The following is an 18,336-nucleotide window of genomic DNA, read 5'->3' as shown; positions in this document are numbered from 1 at the left end:
CATTCATTTAAATGCATTTACTAACCTGTGATAAAGAATAGAAAAAGGGACACACGTTGAGCTGATGTCAGTTTCACAACAGGAAGGTTTATTCTTCCTCTGTGCCCCAAAACGCTACTCGATACCACTGCGCGTAATGCGCCCTCTAGCGGCTGGATGTAGGATAGCATTTTAAATGACAGGTACAAAGATAGAATCACAACAAAACACAACAACAACTGGGCTGTTTTCCCCAGTTTAATTCTGATACTATTTTTTACTAGAAAGCTATTTTCAACTTTCTACGCGTGTGTGTGTGTGTGTGTGTGTGTGTGTGTGTGTGTGTGTGTACACATATTTTACAAATTAAATAGAGTAAACAATAAATAAAATATATAAAAATATACAGAGTTGAGACATGTGCAAAACAGTGGCATTACTGTACAGTATGGAGTGCATAATGTTAAAGTTCCAGTAGTGAAGCTGAGGTGTCTATGACGTGTTCAGCAGTCTGATGGCCTGGTGGAAGAAGCTGTCTCTTATTACATGTTACTCATTACTTTTCTTAAAAGTAATGCAGTATGTTTCTTAATTACTTGCCATGACATCATCATTACTTCATGAAATGACCTGAAATGTATTGTTTCATAATTACTAGGTAATAATGTAAACCTATACACACCAACACAAATTTATATTTTAATCAGGATGCACATTTAATCTTTCTTCTAGTGTTTATGATTATTCGTCCAGAATTGCTGTGCGTTGCTGACCTACAGCAGACAAGAGCTTCTGGACATCTGGACTCATAACTCCAACAGTTTTATCGCCGATCTCCGACTCATCCCAGAGATCTCCAGAACACCGGAGGCTGCCCACTCTCCCCAGCCGGGCGGAAGTGCACGCAGACGGCGCCGAGATTGTAAACAAAGGCGAGGTAGGCGCGGAGGGCTACGGGCTAAGCTAAAGCTAACACCACACCAGCTGCCTTTACCCAGTATTTTCCTCGCCAATGTCCGTTCTCTGGCAAACAAAATGGATGAGATACGGCTCTCCATCACTAACAACAGACAGATTATGGACTCAAATGTCATGTTTTTCACCGAAACATGGTTGAACAACAGCTGCCCGGACAATGCTATCGAGTTAGCAGGACGCCACACACACCGAGCCGACAGGCTAGCCGATGACTCCGGCAAGACCAGAGGTGGAGGTTTGTGCATTTATATTAACAATGCTTGGTGCATGAACTCCACTACTACTGAGAGTCACTGCTCACCTAATGCGGAGTTTTTAATGGTAAAATGCAGACCTTATTATCTCTCCAGAGAACTCACTTCGATCATACTCACTGCCGTGTATATACCCCCCGACTAGGGTTGCCAACTCCCTGAAAAATAAATAAGGGACACCTCGTGGCCAGGGCCGGGCGACCCAGTTGTCTTCACCCTTCCCAGTGTGGTGAATTTTCTAGCTCTTTTTTTGTGTGTGAAATTATTTTTTTTAACCCTTTGACTTGAATTTGATTTATGTGTATTCTTTGTGATATGAACACATGTGAAACAAATGATCATTTAGCCATTTATTTTTAGCTCAAAATGACAACATTAACACATAAAACAGGTCTCTTTCTTAAACAGAAGCCTGTCATGCTTAACTTTTGAGAATATAAGTAAATCTTTCTTTAAAAGAACTCTGTCCTGCTTAACTTAAAATAATAGAAAACAATAGAAAGAAAAATATTCTTGTAACAGTGCACATTTAGTGCATTTAGTACAATTGGCTTCAGCTGAGGTATTATTTCAGCTTTTCTAATGCTAATCAGCTGCTCCCGTTTGAAAACCCGCTTGTTCCCATGATTACGCATCTTAACTCATCATCATTATTCATCTATGTATTACTTTTATGTATTAGTCATCTATTTGTTGTAATCATCTATCCTTGCAGTCGTTTATTACACAAAATAAATTATATTATCACACTTCTGGCCACATAGCGCTGATATTCACTGCACATGCCCATATTAACTTTTTCCAGCCAGGTGTTTTCCTTTTCCCATTCTTCCCTTTCTCTGAGGGGAACAAACATTGCTGCTCTAACGCTGGGCTCACACTGTGCGGTTTTAGGCCCATTTTGAGCCGATTTTTGAGTGATCGGACCGATTTTGGCCTTCATCGTGTAGTATACGTGGGGTAACGAGAAGTGATTAACACCTCACGACCAGCTCCCGATCATCAATCGCTCGTGAGCCGCTCACACTGCTCGCGCGCAAACACGTAAACGCCGTGAAAAAGACGGAGCAGCACGGCTGTGCAGCGTGTGATCTGGACACAAGCGATGGAGGCACAACTTGTAGAACTTTGAAAAGCTCATCCGAGCCTTTTCGATGTGGCCTCACAAAATTATCACGACCACAACAACCGTGAAAATAGTTGGATCTACATCGCTGCTAAATCACAGCTGCCTGATCATGTTTTTCATTAGCAATTTAGCAAAGTTGATGGTGGTGGTGGTGTGTCTGTGTGAGTGAGAGACAGAGAGCGAGCGACAGATTTTCTGTTATAACCTTAATTTTATGGACGCACAGTGTGAGCACTCAGGTCGCATCAGAGCATCGGGCGGTATAGTGTGAGACCTGCATCGTGACCTACCAACTTCTAACCCCTGCGAGTCAATCGTGCAGTTTGAGCAGGAGCTGAATAACGCGACTGAAAAAATCGCACAGTGTCTGCCCAGCTTTAGGTGTACTGTCGTCCGAGACTTGCACCGCAGTGACGGCGTTTGTTTCCCTGTTGGCCATGCTTCTTGTTGTGGTCATCTGTTGTCTTCCGGTATTTTCTCCGTAAGCGACCTTTCCTCGACCAATGAGATGAGCGGTAATCTGAATTGTCATACTCGAATTGTCATAAGTGTGCTGTCAGCTCATTGGTCACAAAGCAGGAGAGGGGCTGGGAATTATGTTTTCAAACAAAGCGTTAATTCCATAAACATTTATAGACTACTTTTGATTCTCACTGTATTACGGGACAAAGTGCGTCCCTTATTAGCTCAATACGGGACGTGTACTTTTGTTTCTAAATACGGGACGATTCCGTATTTTAAGGGACGGTTGGCAACCCTACCTCTACCACACATTACACGAGAACACACTAGTCCGCGTACACACGGTAGCATCCATTACAGGGAGAGTGCGAAGAAGAACAAAAAGGGGGTGACACACCAGTCATGAGACAGGAGGCGCCGCCAAGTGGTGATACACTGCATTACAATAGCAACTGTTACATCATGGAAACTGTAATGAACTGGCTAATGTTTAACTTTGAATTTTTCCCATAGGTCTTTTGCAGAAGGTCCCTATAGACAAAAACTAAATGGGAAAAATTGAGCAGGGTTAGTGTCACACTAATAAAGGAATATGTCTGTGAAGGTTCTCAGTCATCCAGGTCATCGTAGTCAAAGGAGCTTGCAAAGAAAAGCGTCTGGACTAGTGGGAGTAACTCCCACTAGGTTTATATCTGGGACTCTCCACCATTTGACCTTAGAACTGAAGAAGCTTTTCGGATGAGAGGTGAAACGTCTTCAAGCAACTTAAAGAAGTCCAGACGCTTTTCTTTGCAAGCTCCTTTCACTAATAAAGGAATGTAACTGTCATTTCTCATTTGAATGAGAATATTCATTTAGAGGAAATCATACGGGATTGTGTCACAGTTATTACTTACCTAATTATTACTTCCCTGAAAACTGATATTTAAAATTCTGTAAGTAGTTTAACAAAATTTTGACTTTCTTATATCAGTTCTGAATCCATTCACCATACAGCTTACCAGCAACACAGTCTTGATTGTCACTGCCATCTAGTGAGTAGCCGAATGAAATGAAATGAAATGAAGCAGCTGCTTCATGTCATTAGGAAGATTGCTTTTGCTTTAGTTTTTATTTCAGTTAATAATTATAAGAAAAATAGTTATTAATGAAATGTACTGTGCAACTTGCATGCTGCTTTTCGGTCTTTACTTTAGTAGGTGAATGTCAGTTGATGTTATTAGAGCTGTGGCTGTTAAACAATATCTGTCAAGTGTCTATTAAGTGATAGAAGTAAAAACAAAATGGTTCCGAGCAAGGTGCTCCATCCTGACATGTTGTTTTGCTTTAGTGTGATGTGAATATCAATATATGTTTACTGAGTCACAGCTGCTTAACTTCGAGACCCTAGCCTCACATGTCATGCTTGACCTGTGAGGATTACAGCAAACACTTTTTCAGTGTGTCATCACATACAAAATACACTCATTCAAATCAAATCAAATCAAATCACTTTTTATTGTCACATCACATGTGCAGGCACACTGGCAAAGCACATGCGAGTGAAATTCTTGTGTGCGAGCCCCACAAGCAACAGAGATGTGCAAACACAACAACACAAACGAGCAAAATACAAGAATGGCCAACCTGAAACTAATAAATATATGTACAATATATAATAGTGTATGCATTTCTGGATGTGTATACTAAATATTTTCCTACGTGTGTGTGTGTGTGTGTGTGTGTGTGTGTGTATACACATTTTTACAAATTAAATAGTAAAAAAAAATAAAAAATAAAAAATAAAATAATAATAATAATAATAAAATATATAAAATATACAGAGTTGAATATGTGCAAAACAAGTGGCATTTATATACAGTGTGGAGTGCATAATGTTGAAGTTCCAGTAGTGAAGCTGAGGTGTCTATGACGTGTTCAGCAGTCTGATGATTCAGTACCAATTATTGCTCTTATTAAGGAGCAGACCACTTAAACATTAAAGGATTTACTGACTCACTCGTCAGTGATCATAGTAGTCAAAAGATCATTGCATAAGGAAGACATGGTGGGGGATGCTATATTGAAAATGAAACAAAAAATCCTGATTATCTGTCATAAAAATTGATGAACACTTACTTTTTCGTGATGTAATGTTTTTATTAAACAATATCATAAATTAAACAATTCAACAAAAACTACTTATGTTAATATAAAAGAAGAAAATCATTGAGTTTTATCTCAAGATCACTGTTTTCATACATAGTTAGGGATCATTAAACTACTCTGAATCTGAATCTCACTTTCTCTCGCTGTCGTGGGCGCGGTTAGCGTCATGACGTAGGTTGATGCTACGTAAACCGTTCGGCGCAAAAATTCAAACGCTGTACAGGAAGAAATTTGCTGCTTGTTCTTTCTGTCATATTACAACTTATAACGGGTCTACATAAGTCTCCGTCGGATTTAAGGCAATTCTCGGTACGTTTCGGGGCTGAAGCAAGTCTTGTGATAAAGTTTTTATTTGTTAGTAAGCCTGCTAACGCTAACTGTAAGAACACGTTCATACCGAAGTTAGGGTTGTTATGCTAAAATGCATGTAATGTTAGCTTAGCGTGAGCATGTAAGTGCGTTTGAGCTGTACATGTGTTTCTTTCGTAATTATTTTACTAAACTAGCTTACCAAATATGTTGTGCTAAGATGGCGTTTGCTTTCTGAAAATTGATTTTAATTGAATGTATATAACCTTTTCACTGGTTTAATACTTTATTGTAGAGTTCCTTTGTTTATATGCGAGTAGCGTTCAAGCTAAGTTAAACTGATGGAAATCCAGAATAAAGTCAATGGGAGTCTACAAAAGGAAGGATTGGCTGGCTGTGCTATACTAATAAATGATGAACCCTTAAAGTAATCAACGTTGTTTCGGTAGCAAACAGGCAAGATTAATGCGAACTTAACTCTAGCATATCGTGCTTGCATAACCAGAGCCAACAATAAGAGTTTCTTGTATTTTTTTCTCCCAATTTCTTTGTCATCATAAGATCACATTCTCTCTTCTTATTCTCATTAGTGACTTTTAAACTTGGCATAAACTTTGTTTTCCTTTATAAGTTCCAAACAGCTGTAACAACACAAGCACAGCACTTTGTAAAAACAGCTGTTTCAGAGTTATGTTAGCATCAAATATATACCTTAATTCCTCATCCCGTGGGTTGTATTGACAGATTTCACCACCGAGATCCATTGAGTTACTTTTAATATTTTTCCTAAAGATTTTATTTGGGTTGATTAGAGGAGTTTTTTACATGTAAATTTTGGTTTTGGCTCAGTTAACTACAACAAATAGTTAACTGAGCCAAGTTAACTTTCTCTCCTGCTTCAAATTGATATGTGTACGGTACATTCAGAGCACTGAATTCTGCTCTTTAAGCACTATTTTTTTCCAACCCTCTGTTCAGTCCAAACATCTTTTCCTATCTCCAGCAAAGATGAGCGCAGCCTCCACACCCGTCTCCCGGGTACGACCAGGATGGATGTCATCCTGTTTGAAGAATAAGGGTCTGTCCCCTGCAGGCAGCAGCACTCCACTGCTGTCAGCTTTCCCTGGAAACGATGATGAGCAGGAGCGACGTCAGCGTAGGAGGTCAAGAGTCATTGACCTTCAAGCTGCAAGTGATTCCTCCTTAAATGACTCTGCATCTCACAGGTATGCTGTAGATAATGGCAAAACTAAAAGTAATTTGTAAAAACATTTTGTGCCATGGCTTTGACAAATAGTGCCTGGCTGCCTGGCTGCTATGTATCATGTGAGCTCAAAGGCAATCTCATTATCCTAATCAGCACTGTGGGAACTCCTGCTGCCGTGCCCAAGTTGTCAAATGCACAGATCTCAGAGCATTACTCCACCTGCATAAAACTCTCCACTGAAAATGTAAGTATTTGTATGTGCATGCATTTTCCTCTTTTTCCCTTTATAGTAAATGTCCTTTGTCTTTCTCTGTGATTAGTAGATGAGAAAATATGACAAAATACAGGAAAAATAAATTAATAAATTACTTTTTTTTTTATTCTTATCAACAGAAAATCACCACAAAAAATGCATTTGGTCTGCATTTGATTGATTACATGGCTGATATTCTCAAACAAAAGGATTCAGAGCTCACCAACTTCAAGGTATGTGTAACTGATTGTTTCATTCATCATTTTGGTTATCTAAAAGTCTTTGAACTGATTTAAACATTTGAATGAAGCATCATGATAAATAATTTTCTGGTTGTTGGAGAACATAGAAATGTTGTTTGTTTTTTAAGTGTGTTTAAAATATCAGGAAAATATATTTCTTAGACTCAGCACCCACCTGACTTGTTTAAGTTAGGCAGGTGCTAACACCAGTTTGATTTTAATTCAGGGAAGCAGAATTTATACAAAATTAAGGCTGCATTCTGTCCAGTGTGGTCTCTCATCTCACAGGCAATAAGTTCACTCATTCTGAGAAAGTGCAGGATTCTGTATTAACCTAGAGTATCTGCAGGGGTATTGTGGTGTAATTACTTCAACATATGAAGGGTCCTATAAAAGGTGATGTCGTACACTGTGAAATATGTATTTATTATTAAGTTTTGCAAGTAGTATCCTTCAATATTTACATCTTTTCATCCTAAAGGTGGCAGCTGGCACTCTGGATGCCAGTACGAAAATCTACGCTGTGAGAGTGGATGCTGTTCATGCTGATGCCTACAGAGTGCTGGGTGGTCTGGGTGCTGAAACCAAACCTGGAGAGGGTGAGAGTCTCTGTATTGTTGTTGGATTTTTCTTTTAACCGTACTTGTGCTGTGGCTTGAGCTTTCTGGCTTTTTCTAACACAGTTTTAAAGTTGTTGAACCCACCTTCCTGTACTATTGAACATTTTCTGCTTTTTTTGAATTCCTTGTGCATACACAGGCCATGGTGCAACAGAGGAAGATGGAGATGATGCAGGACTTGCAGGAGGTGAAGTCACTGCCAAACAGCCAAAGAAGAAAAGGCCTCCCAAGAAGACAGTAGAGCAAAACCTGAGCAACATCAACAGTGCTGAGTCTGAGAGGAGATGTGAGGTATGTAGAGGTCTTAGCAAAGTAACTAAAATAATGCGCACCTCAGTTCTTCTTTTTTCTTTTTCTTTTTTTTTTTTTTGTACTTTTTTAAATAACAGAAGTATCGTTCAGGGCTTCTGGACCACTATGCCAATGACTAATCATGGGAAATATTCCTGCTTATTGCTTATGTCATGCAGCAATAAGCAATAATAGAATATAGCTATCGATGTATAGATCCAGGAATACAGCATTTGGGTTAAATGAGAATGAATTGAAAACAACCTTTGCAAGATCTAGGCTCATTAATGCACATAAATGAACAACACTAAAAACATTCAGAGGCTGTTTGTTTTGTTTTCATTTCACTGTTTGGATTTTGGGTCAAATCATTCTGTTTTGTAGCCAACAGACTCAGCTATGTTGTTATCTTATACCACCAGAATAGAAGATGCAACTCCCTCGAGATGCAGTACACACCCTCACTCCATTAAAATAGGTGGAATGCTTTAAACTGATATATATAATATAGAAACAACAAAGACCCAGAGAGAGGTAGATTTCTATTTTTATGCCAAATGTAAATATCATCGATACGCAAACAGTGCTGTAATCTAAGTAAGCAGTACTTGATTCTAACCAAGGAAACTATACTTTGCTAGTTTCTTCACTTAAGGTAATGTAGCTGTTTTAACAGCTGATATATGTGATGGGTTTTGAACATGAGCTGAAAGTATATTCATTAGGCTTGGGCTATTTATGAGCTTAGATTTTTGTTAATTATTTAATTAATTAAATCCTTATTGATATGAACATGCTTCAGCTGTGATTATATTACTTGAGGAAAAAGTTAGTGTAGAGGAGAATCAGTAAAAAAAAAAAAACAGCCTTCTGTTTTATTTCCTGTACAGAAACTCAATGTTCAACATGATAAGCTGGAAAATACAAATTTATGAATACTGCTTACTATTTTTGGTGTTGTTATATATTTAGCAGTCAAATTAAGAACGATCTTACTGTTTAGAACTGGAAAAAAAGGGTGGCACAGTCCCCGTACCAAATTTTTATATGCATTTATGTGCAGAGGTCTCTTTACTAAATGTTAAACAACTTCAGCATCACTGCTAGAGTTAATGTTGGATTACTATCATGGATTACGGCTTAAATCCACTGATGATTGATACGTTTGTTTGATTTAGATCAATAGTTAAATTAGATGTTGTCTTAGAAGACACCTCGAGGGATTTTTCTTTTCTTTTTTTTCATTACTATCACAGCATCACTTTGCCATAGTAATAAGCTTAAATGCCTCTTAGTTGATATCAAGCTAGGTTGTGTTTATGATAAACTTTCTGTCTTCCCCACAAAGGTGGACCCCATGTTTCAGCGGATGGCCTCATCCTTTGATGAGAGCAGCACAGCTGGGGTCTTCCTGTCAGTTCTTTTCAGTGAAAGCAGTCGCTGCGAGCTGCTCTTTCCATCCCACATGACCCTCCTGCAGTCCAGACCCGCCTACTCTCCTCCATCTCCACAGGGGGTCCCAGCATCCCCATTCATGGGTAAGTCTTTCAATAAGCCCAATAAATTCATTTACACTTGGACGTTAAATATTGTGCCGCTAGTTGGATGTTCATAAGAACCTTAATAATAATGGATTGGATTTATATAGCGCTTTTCAAGGCACCCAAAGCGCTTTACAATACCACTATTCATTTACTCTCACATTCATACACTGGTGGAGGCAGCTACAGTTGTAGCCACAGCTGCCCTGGGGCAGACTGACAGAAGCGAGGCTGCCATATCGCGCCATCGGCCCCTCTGGCCAACACCAGTAGGCAAGTAGGGTAAAGTGTCTTGCCCAGGGACACAACGACCAGGACAGAGAGGAGGGGATCGAACCGGCGACCTTCCGGTTACAGATGCGATTCCCAACCCCCTGAGCCACGGTCGCCCCCCTTAGCACTGTATCACTGTCATCCTTCGGGTTCTCCCAGAAATGAAAACTTGTCTTTCTGTAACATGTCACTCGCAGCTGGACTGCAGCGTTCCCAGGAGAAAAGCTCCGTCTGCCCCTCACTGCAGGACTTCTCGTTCACTAGCTGGAATCCGGAGCAGGTAAGAGAAAACGGATCTAGTGCTTATTTCTGTCAGTTGTTTCTGAATACTAGTTGTAATATGATTAGGTTATGGAATTTCCATCCTACAAATCTGATTTAATCCTTTGTAAACTGATCTCCTTTGTTTTGTTCAGTTCTTCACTCTCTTTTAGTAGATACATAAAGGAAACCCTATTTTACTACAGCTCTAGTGTGAGCAACTATTTTTGCTTGCAAAGTAAAAGTCCTTAGAAATGTAAAGTCCTGCAGGTTTGAATTTAATATTCTATGCATGTTCTTTCAGACCATGAATCAGCTCTTAGAGAAGATGAAGCAGGGCGATCATGTGTTTGACGTGAACAATGAGCCTGAGCCAGAGCCAGAGGAAGATGACTGTCCTGACTTTGATGGTGACTATGAGGAGGGAGTGGGTGACTGTGAGGATGGATCAAAGGAACACAAGGAGGGTTGTGAGCCCTCTGGCAAAAGAAGGTAAGATTGAGGATTGGACAGCAGCGCAGGGAAGTCTTTTGTTTGTTTTTTTCCCTTCCTCTTGTCTGTCTCCTAAACCTTTTCTATAAATGGATGGTAAATTTGCTTTCGTTTTTAGTTTGAATGGTTTTATGATGCCATACAGGGATGTGATTCCCATTGGAGAGGGAGACATCGCCACCATGTGCTTGCAGCTGTCCTCTCAGCCCAGGGAGTATTCATACTTCAGCCCCAGGACCATGGCCACGTGGGCTGGACCTGGCTACTGGCAGTTCAAACCGAAACACAAGTGTGAGTGAAATTAAGGTTTTAGCAAAGACCCATTTTAGTTGCAGTAAAAGCGTTGCATTATTGCACCTTATAACAAAATACCAAACTCCAAATTTTCTTTGAAAGTAAATAAAGTAATTTCTGTAAGCTTTCATATTTAAGAAACCATCCACTTTACAAAGCCGATGAGAAGCCAGAGACGTTAAAAAGGTTTTGAAATTGTGCTGCTTTTTAAAATATTCCACTTCCCAGCAGTCGGTGGTTACAAAGAGCTTCTGTTTTCATCACACAAAGAAACTCCTCAGCACAACTCCTTAGCTTAACCACACTACTTGCATGTACTACAACAGGTCCTGAGTTATACGCGTCAGTAAGAAACCGACTAGAATAACTGCTAAGGATAAAACCACTCTAGATCTGATATGTCGTTAGTGACTTGTAACACAGTGCCTTCTGAAGCAGAACACGGTCTAAATATTATGTCCTGCTGTGCTGCAGTTGTTAAACATCACAGTGCCATCCTTCAGGTCAGATTTGGCTTCAGATATAGAGATATTTGTGAGATGTGAGCAGACATTAGAGAAGTTGTTACGCTAAACAAGACATGTTACATATTAAAGTTTGTGTAGATGTTGACAGACAACACATCACATTAAAAATTTTCTTATTTATGTTGGTAAGATTAAATGTAGGCTTATGCTACTGCGTTTGTTTTTGAAGTAACATGTGACGCATGCCACATTCACTTTGGTCATTATCTAGCCTGTCATAAGTAATGCCTGAAATCTATCATAAATGCATTCGGATGCATTATGCTGTCATACTGAAATGATGTTTACAAATTATTATTATTTTCTGTTTTGAGTGATGTGGTAAATTGGGCCTTTTCTCTAACAACTGAGATGGTTTTCTAATGGTTGTCCTTTCTCACTAAATGTGTGCAGTGTAAAAGTAACCTGCCATCTGTAATCTCTGACCATTGTTATGTACTTTTATGTCATACAGTGGATCATTTGCCTGAAAAGGAGACACGTAAAAGGAAGCCCAAAAAGACCTTTGAAATAGACTTCAATGACGATGTCAACTTTGATACCTACTTCCGAACAACAAGGGTAAAAAAAAAGAAAAAGAAAGAAAGAAAACATCTCTGCTGCTTCTGTCTTTTTTCTTTGTACAGGGAGTGCAGAATTATTAGGCAAGTTGTATTTTTGAGGAATAATTTTATTATTGAACAACAACCATGTTCTCAATGAACCCAAAAAACTCATTAATATCAAAGCTGAATGTTTTTGGAAGTAGTTTTTAGTTTGTTTTTAGTTTTAGCTATTTTAGGGGGATATCTGTGTGTGCAGGTGACTATTACTGTGCATAATTATTAGGCAACTTAACAAAAAACAAATATATACCCATTTCAATTATTTATTTTTACCAGTGAAACCAATATAACATCTCCACATTCACAAATATACATTTCTGACATTCAAAAACAAAACAAAAACAAATCAGCGACCAATATAGCCACCTTTCTTTGCAAGGACACTCAAAAGCCTGCCATCCATGGATTCTGGCAGTGTTTTGATCTGTTCACCATCAACATTGCGTGCAGCAGCAACCACAGCCTCCCAGACACTGTTCAGAGAGGTGTACTGTTTTCCTTCCTTGTAAATCTCACATTTGATGATGGACCACAGGTTCTCAATGGGGTTCAGATCAGGTGAACAAGGAGGCCATGTCATTAGTTTTTCTTCTTTTATACCCTTTCTTGCCAGCCACGCTGTGGAGTACTTGGACGCGTGTGATGGAGCATTGTCCTGCATGAAAATCATGTTTTTCTTGAAGGATGCAGACTTCTTCCTGTACCACTGCTTGAAGAAGGTGTCTTCCAGAAACTGGCAGTAGGACTGGGAGTTGAGCTTGACTCCATCCTCAACCCGAAAAGGCCCCACAAGCTCATCTTTGATGATACCAGCCCAAACCAGTACTCCACCTCCACCTTGCTGGCGTCTGAGTCGGACTGGAGCTCTCTGCCCTTTACCAATCCAGCCACGGGCCCATCCATCTGGCCCATCAAGACTCACTCTCATTTCATCAGTCCATAAAACCTTAGAAAAACCAGTCTTGAGATATTTCTTGGCCCAGTCTTGACGTTTCAGCTTGTGTGTCTTGTTCAGTGGTGGTCGTCTTTCAGCCTATCTTACCTTGGCCATGTCTCTGAGTATTGCACACCTTGTGCTTTTGGGCACTCAAGTGATGTTGCAGCTCTGAAATATGGCCAAACTGGTGGCAAGTGGCATCTTGGCAGCTGCACGCTTGACTTTTCTCAGTTCATGGGCAGTTATTTTGCGCCTTGGTTTTTCCACACGCTTCTTGCGACCCTGTTGACTATTTTGAATGAAACGCTTGATTGTTCGATGATCACGCTTCAGAAGCTTTGCAATTTTGAGACTGCTGCATCCCTCTGCAAGATATCTCACTATTTTTGACTTTTCTGAGCCCGTCAAGTCCTTCTTTTGACCCATTTTGCCAAAGGAAAGGAAGTTGCCTAATAATTATGCACACCTGATATAGGGTGTTGATGTCATTAGACCACACCCCTTCTCATTACAGAGATGCACATCACCTAATATGCTTAATTGGTAGTAGGCTTTCGAGCCTATACAGCTTGGAGTAAGACAACATGCATGAAGAGGATGATGTGGACAAAATACTCATTTGCCTAATAATTCTGCACTCCCTGTATATATGAAGCTGTCAAATACATTCACCTGTTCAACTACAGTGACTACTTTTTGAGCCATAGATGACCAGCTCTTCAATCATTTCAGTGTTTCACGTCATTGTGAACAAAGCCAGCCTGCTGCCATGGTTATTATAATAACATCAATCTCATGTACAAATATTAGTAATGGTGACAGGAGGTAAAGCTTAGCATGTTCTGTAGCAGAGTCCAGTGACAGAGTCTGTTTGTCAAGTATGCATCAGGAAACTTGCTGATCTGAGTCTTTTCTTGTGTGCTTCTGCATTGAAACATAACTCTTGTGATTTAACTATAATGATTAAATTCAGTTGAATCTCTAAAAGGTTTTGAAGTTTTGGATTACAGATTTTTGGGAAACTCACCAACCAAACTTTATCTTCCTTTCCTTTCACAGGCTGCCACCACTAACACCAAGTCTGCACTTAGTGCCAGAAGTAAAAAAACAACTCTACCAGCAGATTTCCAGTTTCCTCCAGAGACGCTCTCCCAGCTCAGCCTCAAACCCTCCAGCACAGTAAGACTTATTTCTTTTTACCATTTCAGGCCATACTTTATGTTAGCATTTCATAATTTAATTAAAATTATTAACTTTTTTAGATACTTCTAACTGTGCAGACATGATTTAATATTTACATCTATTTTCTTTTTAGTGTTTTTTTTAATATGGCTTGCAGTATCACATGGACTTCCTATTTACCTCTGTGAAAATGCGATATCTCAAAAATGATCTCGGATGTGTTTGAATCTCATATCAACTGTTTGTTTTGTTTTTGTTTTCATAAAATTGGGCAGTTTTACAGTCAGTATGTAATTTACTCAATATTTCCATAATTGAGTGCAAGATGTTTGGGACGTATTAATATTGATCAATCTGGTCTTGTTTACTCTAGTTAAGTCCAGAAGGACAGAAGAGGCTGTCTGCAGAGCTCGGAGAAGGCATTGGAGATTATGACTACAACAACGCCAATGACACAGCCAACTTCTGTCCAGGTCTACAGGTCTGAAAAACTCTTTTTAGCATCACTTTTGATTTGATTCTAAGAAAGCTCATTTCAGGTGTTCATTTATCACAAGGGATTACTTCTGCAGGTAGCTCCGCACATTTCATTGGACAGGATTTTAAACCGCATGCCCGGACACATTTCACTATCAATTCTGAATTGATTATATTGTAAAATCTTACTGTTTCTGGTTTATCCAGAAGTGGTTTGGGTTATGAAACACAAATTTTAATCTTAGGGTTGTATTTTGATGTTGCAATAACTACAACAATCACTAGTATATAGATTGTTAGTATTAGTAAAGAAACGACTCGTCTTTGCCGCAACATTTGACATACTACACATGTGGCCTGTGTCTAACCATGTACATTAAATGTGATTATGCAGAACAACAATGTCTATCTCGGGCCCTGTGGCGGCAAACTGGCACCTACTCCCCCTATGTAATACATCAATTTGTTGGAAGACCAATAAATGTATATTTTTTAGTAGAATAACCCCACTTTTTCACCATGTAACCACATCAGTGATTTCTATCCACTGTTTTGCTGTTCCTGTCGTATTGAGTGCAGTCATTTATTCTTGTCTACTGCTAGTATCTCCTCCTGCACAGCCTGGTTGTACTTGGTGTGTTTTTTATTGCATATTTTGCAGGTACTGTGCTGTGCTGGAGTTTGATGTAGTTCCTTATTTAGGTAATAAATCGTGATCAGAGGCTGACACAGGGCTGTCAGTCTCACAAATCCTTGGGCTTGTCTCACTGACTGTGCTAGGAAACAAAAAGACATGGCAGTGCTATAGCAATTATATCTCTATATGATATTTTTATATCAGAGCGACTGTTTAAAAACCTTTTCTTTTATGTATCACACACCTGTGACTGACACTACATGGAAACTACACCCTTTCTGCATCAAATCTTGTGGAAGAAGCTAAAAGCAACATCTAACCTGCTGAGGAATGAAAGAATTAACAAATCCCCGTCACGGCAAATCAACAACTGATTAGAAACCACATGTCAAATCTTTATTCATCTTCTGTTTCAGGGAGGTGACAGTGATGATGATGTTGAAGGGTTTGCTGGTTCAGATGACACACAGCCTTCGAGTGAGAGCATGCCTCTGCCCTCACAAGATCTCGAGGGCGTGTCCACCTATGGGGAGGAGGATCTGGTACCTGAGCCACACAGGGTGAGCAATGCAACTAGTTTAGTCGTGCTTTAAGTAGCTCTTCCCTTTAGTACCATCTCTGCTCAAAAGCTTCTGCAGTAATATTTTTTATCATACCCCACTGAAAAATAGAAGATGGAACTGAAACAACTGTATGACTTAGGACAAATAGTCATTAATAATGGATATATTATAAGCAGAATTTTTGTTTGTGAACTTCTATAGTTCTACTTTGATTGTTTTTGTAGGTCAACAAGATTGAAATCAACTACGCCAAGACAGCAAAGAAAATGGACATGAAGAGACTCAAGAACAGCATGTGGACTCTTCTGATTGACAGCCCAGAAAAACCCACAGAGGTAAATTACACACCGCGTATTAGCTTCTTTTTTCTGTGGTGCATACAGTGACAAATTTCAGGTTGGTCATGCATCACATGCGGTGGGCACAGTTGCCTTCCAGGCGGCCCTTTTTCACTGCGTTTCTGTTTGACTCTGTGTTTTATTACTTGTTCCTTGGTGTTCCCTGTAGGGGGTGGAGACTGTGGAGAAACCTGAAGTGTGTGGAGAGAAAGTGTTCAGTCAGACCACAAAGACGCTGCTTCAAAGGTATAAGCAGATCTCTTGTCATGTCTGCCATGGCACAGCACTAATGAGGAGTATCAGACCTCACCAAAAGAATATTGGATATAAAATTATGGTTTGAGATACAGAAGTTTCTCTGACAAGCTAGTGTGAAGCTATACACGATCAAATCACGGTGTCACTGAAATACTAATTCCATCAGAATCATGAAAATCATCATTGATGAAATATAAAATTCTCTCTCTCACTCCCTCTCTCTGTCTCTCTCTCACACATATTCAGATTACCAAACACAATGGCTCAGAACCTGTCAGTGGCACTGGCGTTTGTCGCTTTACTTCATCTTGCCAATGAAAAGGTGAGTGTTGTTTGCTGTATGTTTTGTTTATTTGATTTCATTTGTTATTATTATGATGTATGTACTCTCCTCATGTTGGTTTAAAATGAGCTGCAGCATCAAGGGATGAAAAATTAAACCAATGTCAAACTGCACTTCCCATAGCAGCCAGATTGGCTTTAAATGCAAAGGTGGTTAAAGCTAATATGATGTCACCCATTTATTTTGCACTCTGCACCTTGTTGGTTTATTTTGGAGCCAGAAATTATGTCACATGGGTCAAAGCACTGAGTGCTATCACAGCTAATGTTTGTAGTTTGTATATATATATAGATATAGCTTTAGCACCAGGAAACTTCACTAAGGAAGGAATTTGGGTGTGTAACTGGGCAATTTATTTTTCAGTTCATTCATTCATTCATTCTTTATTCCCTGAAATAGGATGTCCAAACATTCTCAGTCCTGATTGGCTGGCAGATGTTCCTTAAAGTTACATATCTAGTTCAGCAAGTCCACGGAGTACATTAAAATGTAGGGCAGCCGTGGCTCAGGGGGTTGGGAAGTGCATCTGTAACCGGAAGGTCAACGGTTCAATCCCTGGGCTCTCTGTCCTGCTCGTTGTGTCCTTGGGCAAGACACTTCACCTACCGCCTGCTGGTGTTGACCAGAGGGGCCGATGGCACGATATGGCAGCCTCGCTTCTCAGTCTGCCCCAGGGCAGCTGTGGCCACTAGTGTGTGAATGCGAGAGTGAATGAATAGTGGCACTGTAAAGTGCTTTGGGTGCCTTGAAAAGTGCTATATAAATCCAATCCATTATTATTATTATTACTGCTGTGTCACGCTTAAAAAGTCGTCAGTCCTAATGTTTGTTTTTGTCTTTTTTACAGAATTTGGAGCTGGTGAAGGTTGATGACATGTCAGATATCATCATCAAACAAGGCCACTGAGGGAATTATGAATCATATGAGGCTTACTGCTACTCTTTTCTTCAATTCTCTTCTTTTTCAACTCTTTACTTTGTATATTTTTTTTTTCTTTTTAAACGCTGTCCTGTTTCTATCTCCCGTCTCTACCTGCTTTTATTCTTTATAATTATAGTATGTTTGTTTCTCCTTTTAGTTTGTGCAATTGATGCATATCCTGTGTGTAGCTAATTACTCAACAGCACACAAAAAATGTACATTGTGAACAGAAATAAAAGCTTTTTTTTCTCAAATCTGATGGAGAAATTAAATCCAAAACATGTTACCCCACATTTTCTTGTTCTGTGGCAGTATTTCAGCACACTTAAACAATGGTTTTCAAACAGTTTTCCCAAATTGTCGTAATGCCTTTGATTATTTTTAGCTGCTTCTGATTCAAAGCAGCTTGCAGCAGTCATGACATAAGGGCATGCAATGACCAGTATTCAATCTTCGTCACCAGTTTCACCAGACAAAGAAACCGGTTTGTCAGGAGTCAAGCTGCTGGCTGGGTGAAATTTGTGACACCAGGAGAGGGAGGAGTAACTGAGCTGAGGCCACTGCTGCTAATCTAAGTGCTGCTCTCCAGTGTCACTGTTGTCCCCTTGAAATATTAACAAAAAAAACATAAACAACTACATCCTCCTGTACTATCAGAAATGCATTGTGTTACTTTACAGTTATGTTAAGTTAGAAAGCAAGTTTTTCAGCCATCCTGAACACAAAGTTACAAAAGGTTCATCGCTAAGGGTTTCACCGCTAACATATCATGGGTACATCTTGGTATGACGCCTTCTTTAACAATAGAAGAGGG

At 39.5% G+C, this 18,336-nt stretch overlaps 1 protein-coding gene and 1 long non-coding RNA gene across 4 annotated transcripts in view; one reads left to right on the top strand and one right to left on the bottom strand.

The window, feature by feature from the left end:
- LOC147316910 (uncharacterized) overlaps positions 1 to 1,335 on the bottom strand; it is a 47,230-nt gene extending 45,895 nt beyond the window's left edge. Inside the window, exon 1 of the long non-coding RNA XR_015131753.1 lies at positions 26 to 1,335. This is a non-coding gene — a long non-coding RNA (uncharacterized LOC147316910). The remainder of the gene's footprint in view (positions 1 to 25) is intronic.
- ncaph (non-SMC condensin I complex, subunit H) lies at positions 848 to 17,781 on the top strand. Of its 3 annotated transcripts, none has more exons than XM_086313449.1 (18): positions 848 to 1,192; positions 6,263 to 6,485; positions 6,620 to 6,710; positions 6,860 to 6,952; positions 7,443 to 7,560; positions 7,721 to 7,872; positions 9,221 to 9,410; positions 9,884 to 9,966; positions 10,252 to 10,439; positions 10,585 to 10,730; positions 11,715 to 11,821; positions 13,862 to 13,981; positions 14,358 to 14,465; positions 15,515 to 15,658; positions 15,886 to 15,996; positions 16,169 to 16,245; positions 16,504 to 16,579; positions 17,448 to 17,781. In XM_086313449.1, exons 1-18 carry the CDS (start codon positions 1,015 to 1,017, stop codon positions 17,505 to 17,507), a joined length of 2,265 nt encoding a protein of 754 aa, XP_086169575.1. In that variant the 5' UTR covers positions 848 to 1,014; the 3' UTR covers positions 17,508 to 17,781. The 3 variants fall into 3 exon arrangements, with proteins under 3 accessions (XP_086169575.1, XP_086169574.1, XP_086169573.1); XM_086313448.1 differs by lacking the exon at positions 848 to 1,192 and adding an exon at positions 5,113 to 5,259; XM_086313447.1 differs by lacking the exon at positions 848 to 1,192 and adding an exon at positions 5,117 to 5,259 and having other exon boundaries at positions 6,238 to 6,485.
- Positions 17,782 to 18,336: the final 555 nt, after the last annotated feature.

This window comes from Aulonocara sp. 'chitande type north' Nkhata Bay, linkage group LG12, assembly GCF_057382095.1.
Source record: "Aulonocara sp. 'chitande type north' Nkhata Bay isolate Kocher_YH1m ecotype deep benthic linkage group LG12, A_spYH_male_GT1.1, whole genome shotgun sequence".
NCBI classification, from domain to species: domain Eukaryota; kingdom Metazoa; phylum Chordata; class Actinopteri; order Cichliformes; family Cichlidae; genus Aulonocara; species Aulonocara sp. 'chitande type north' Nkhata Bay.
Note: the sequence above shows the minus strand (reverse complement) of the source record. Positions and strands in the feature narration are given on the sequence as shown.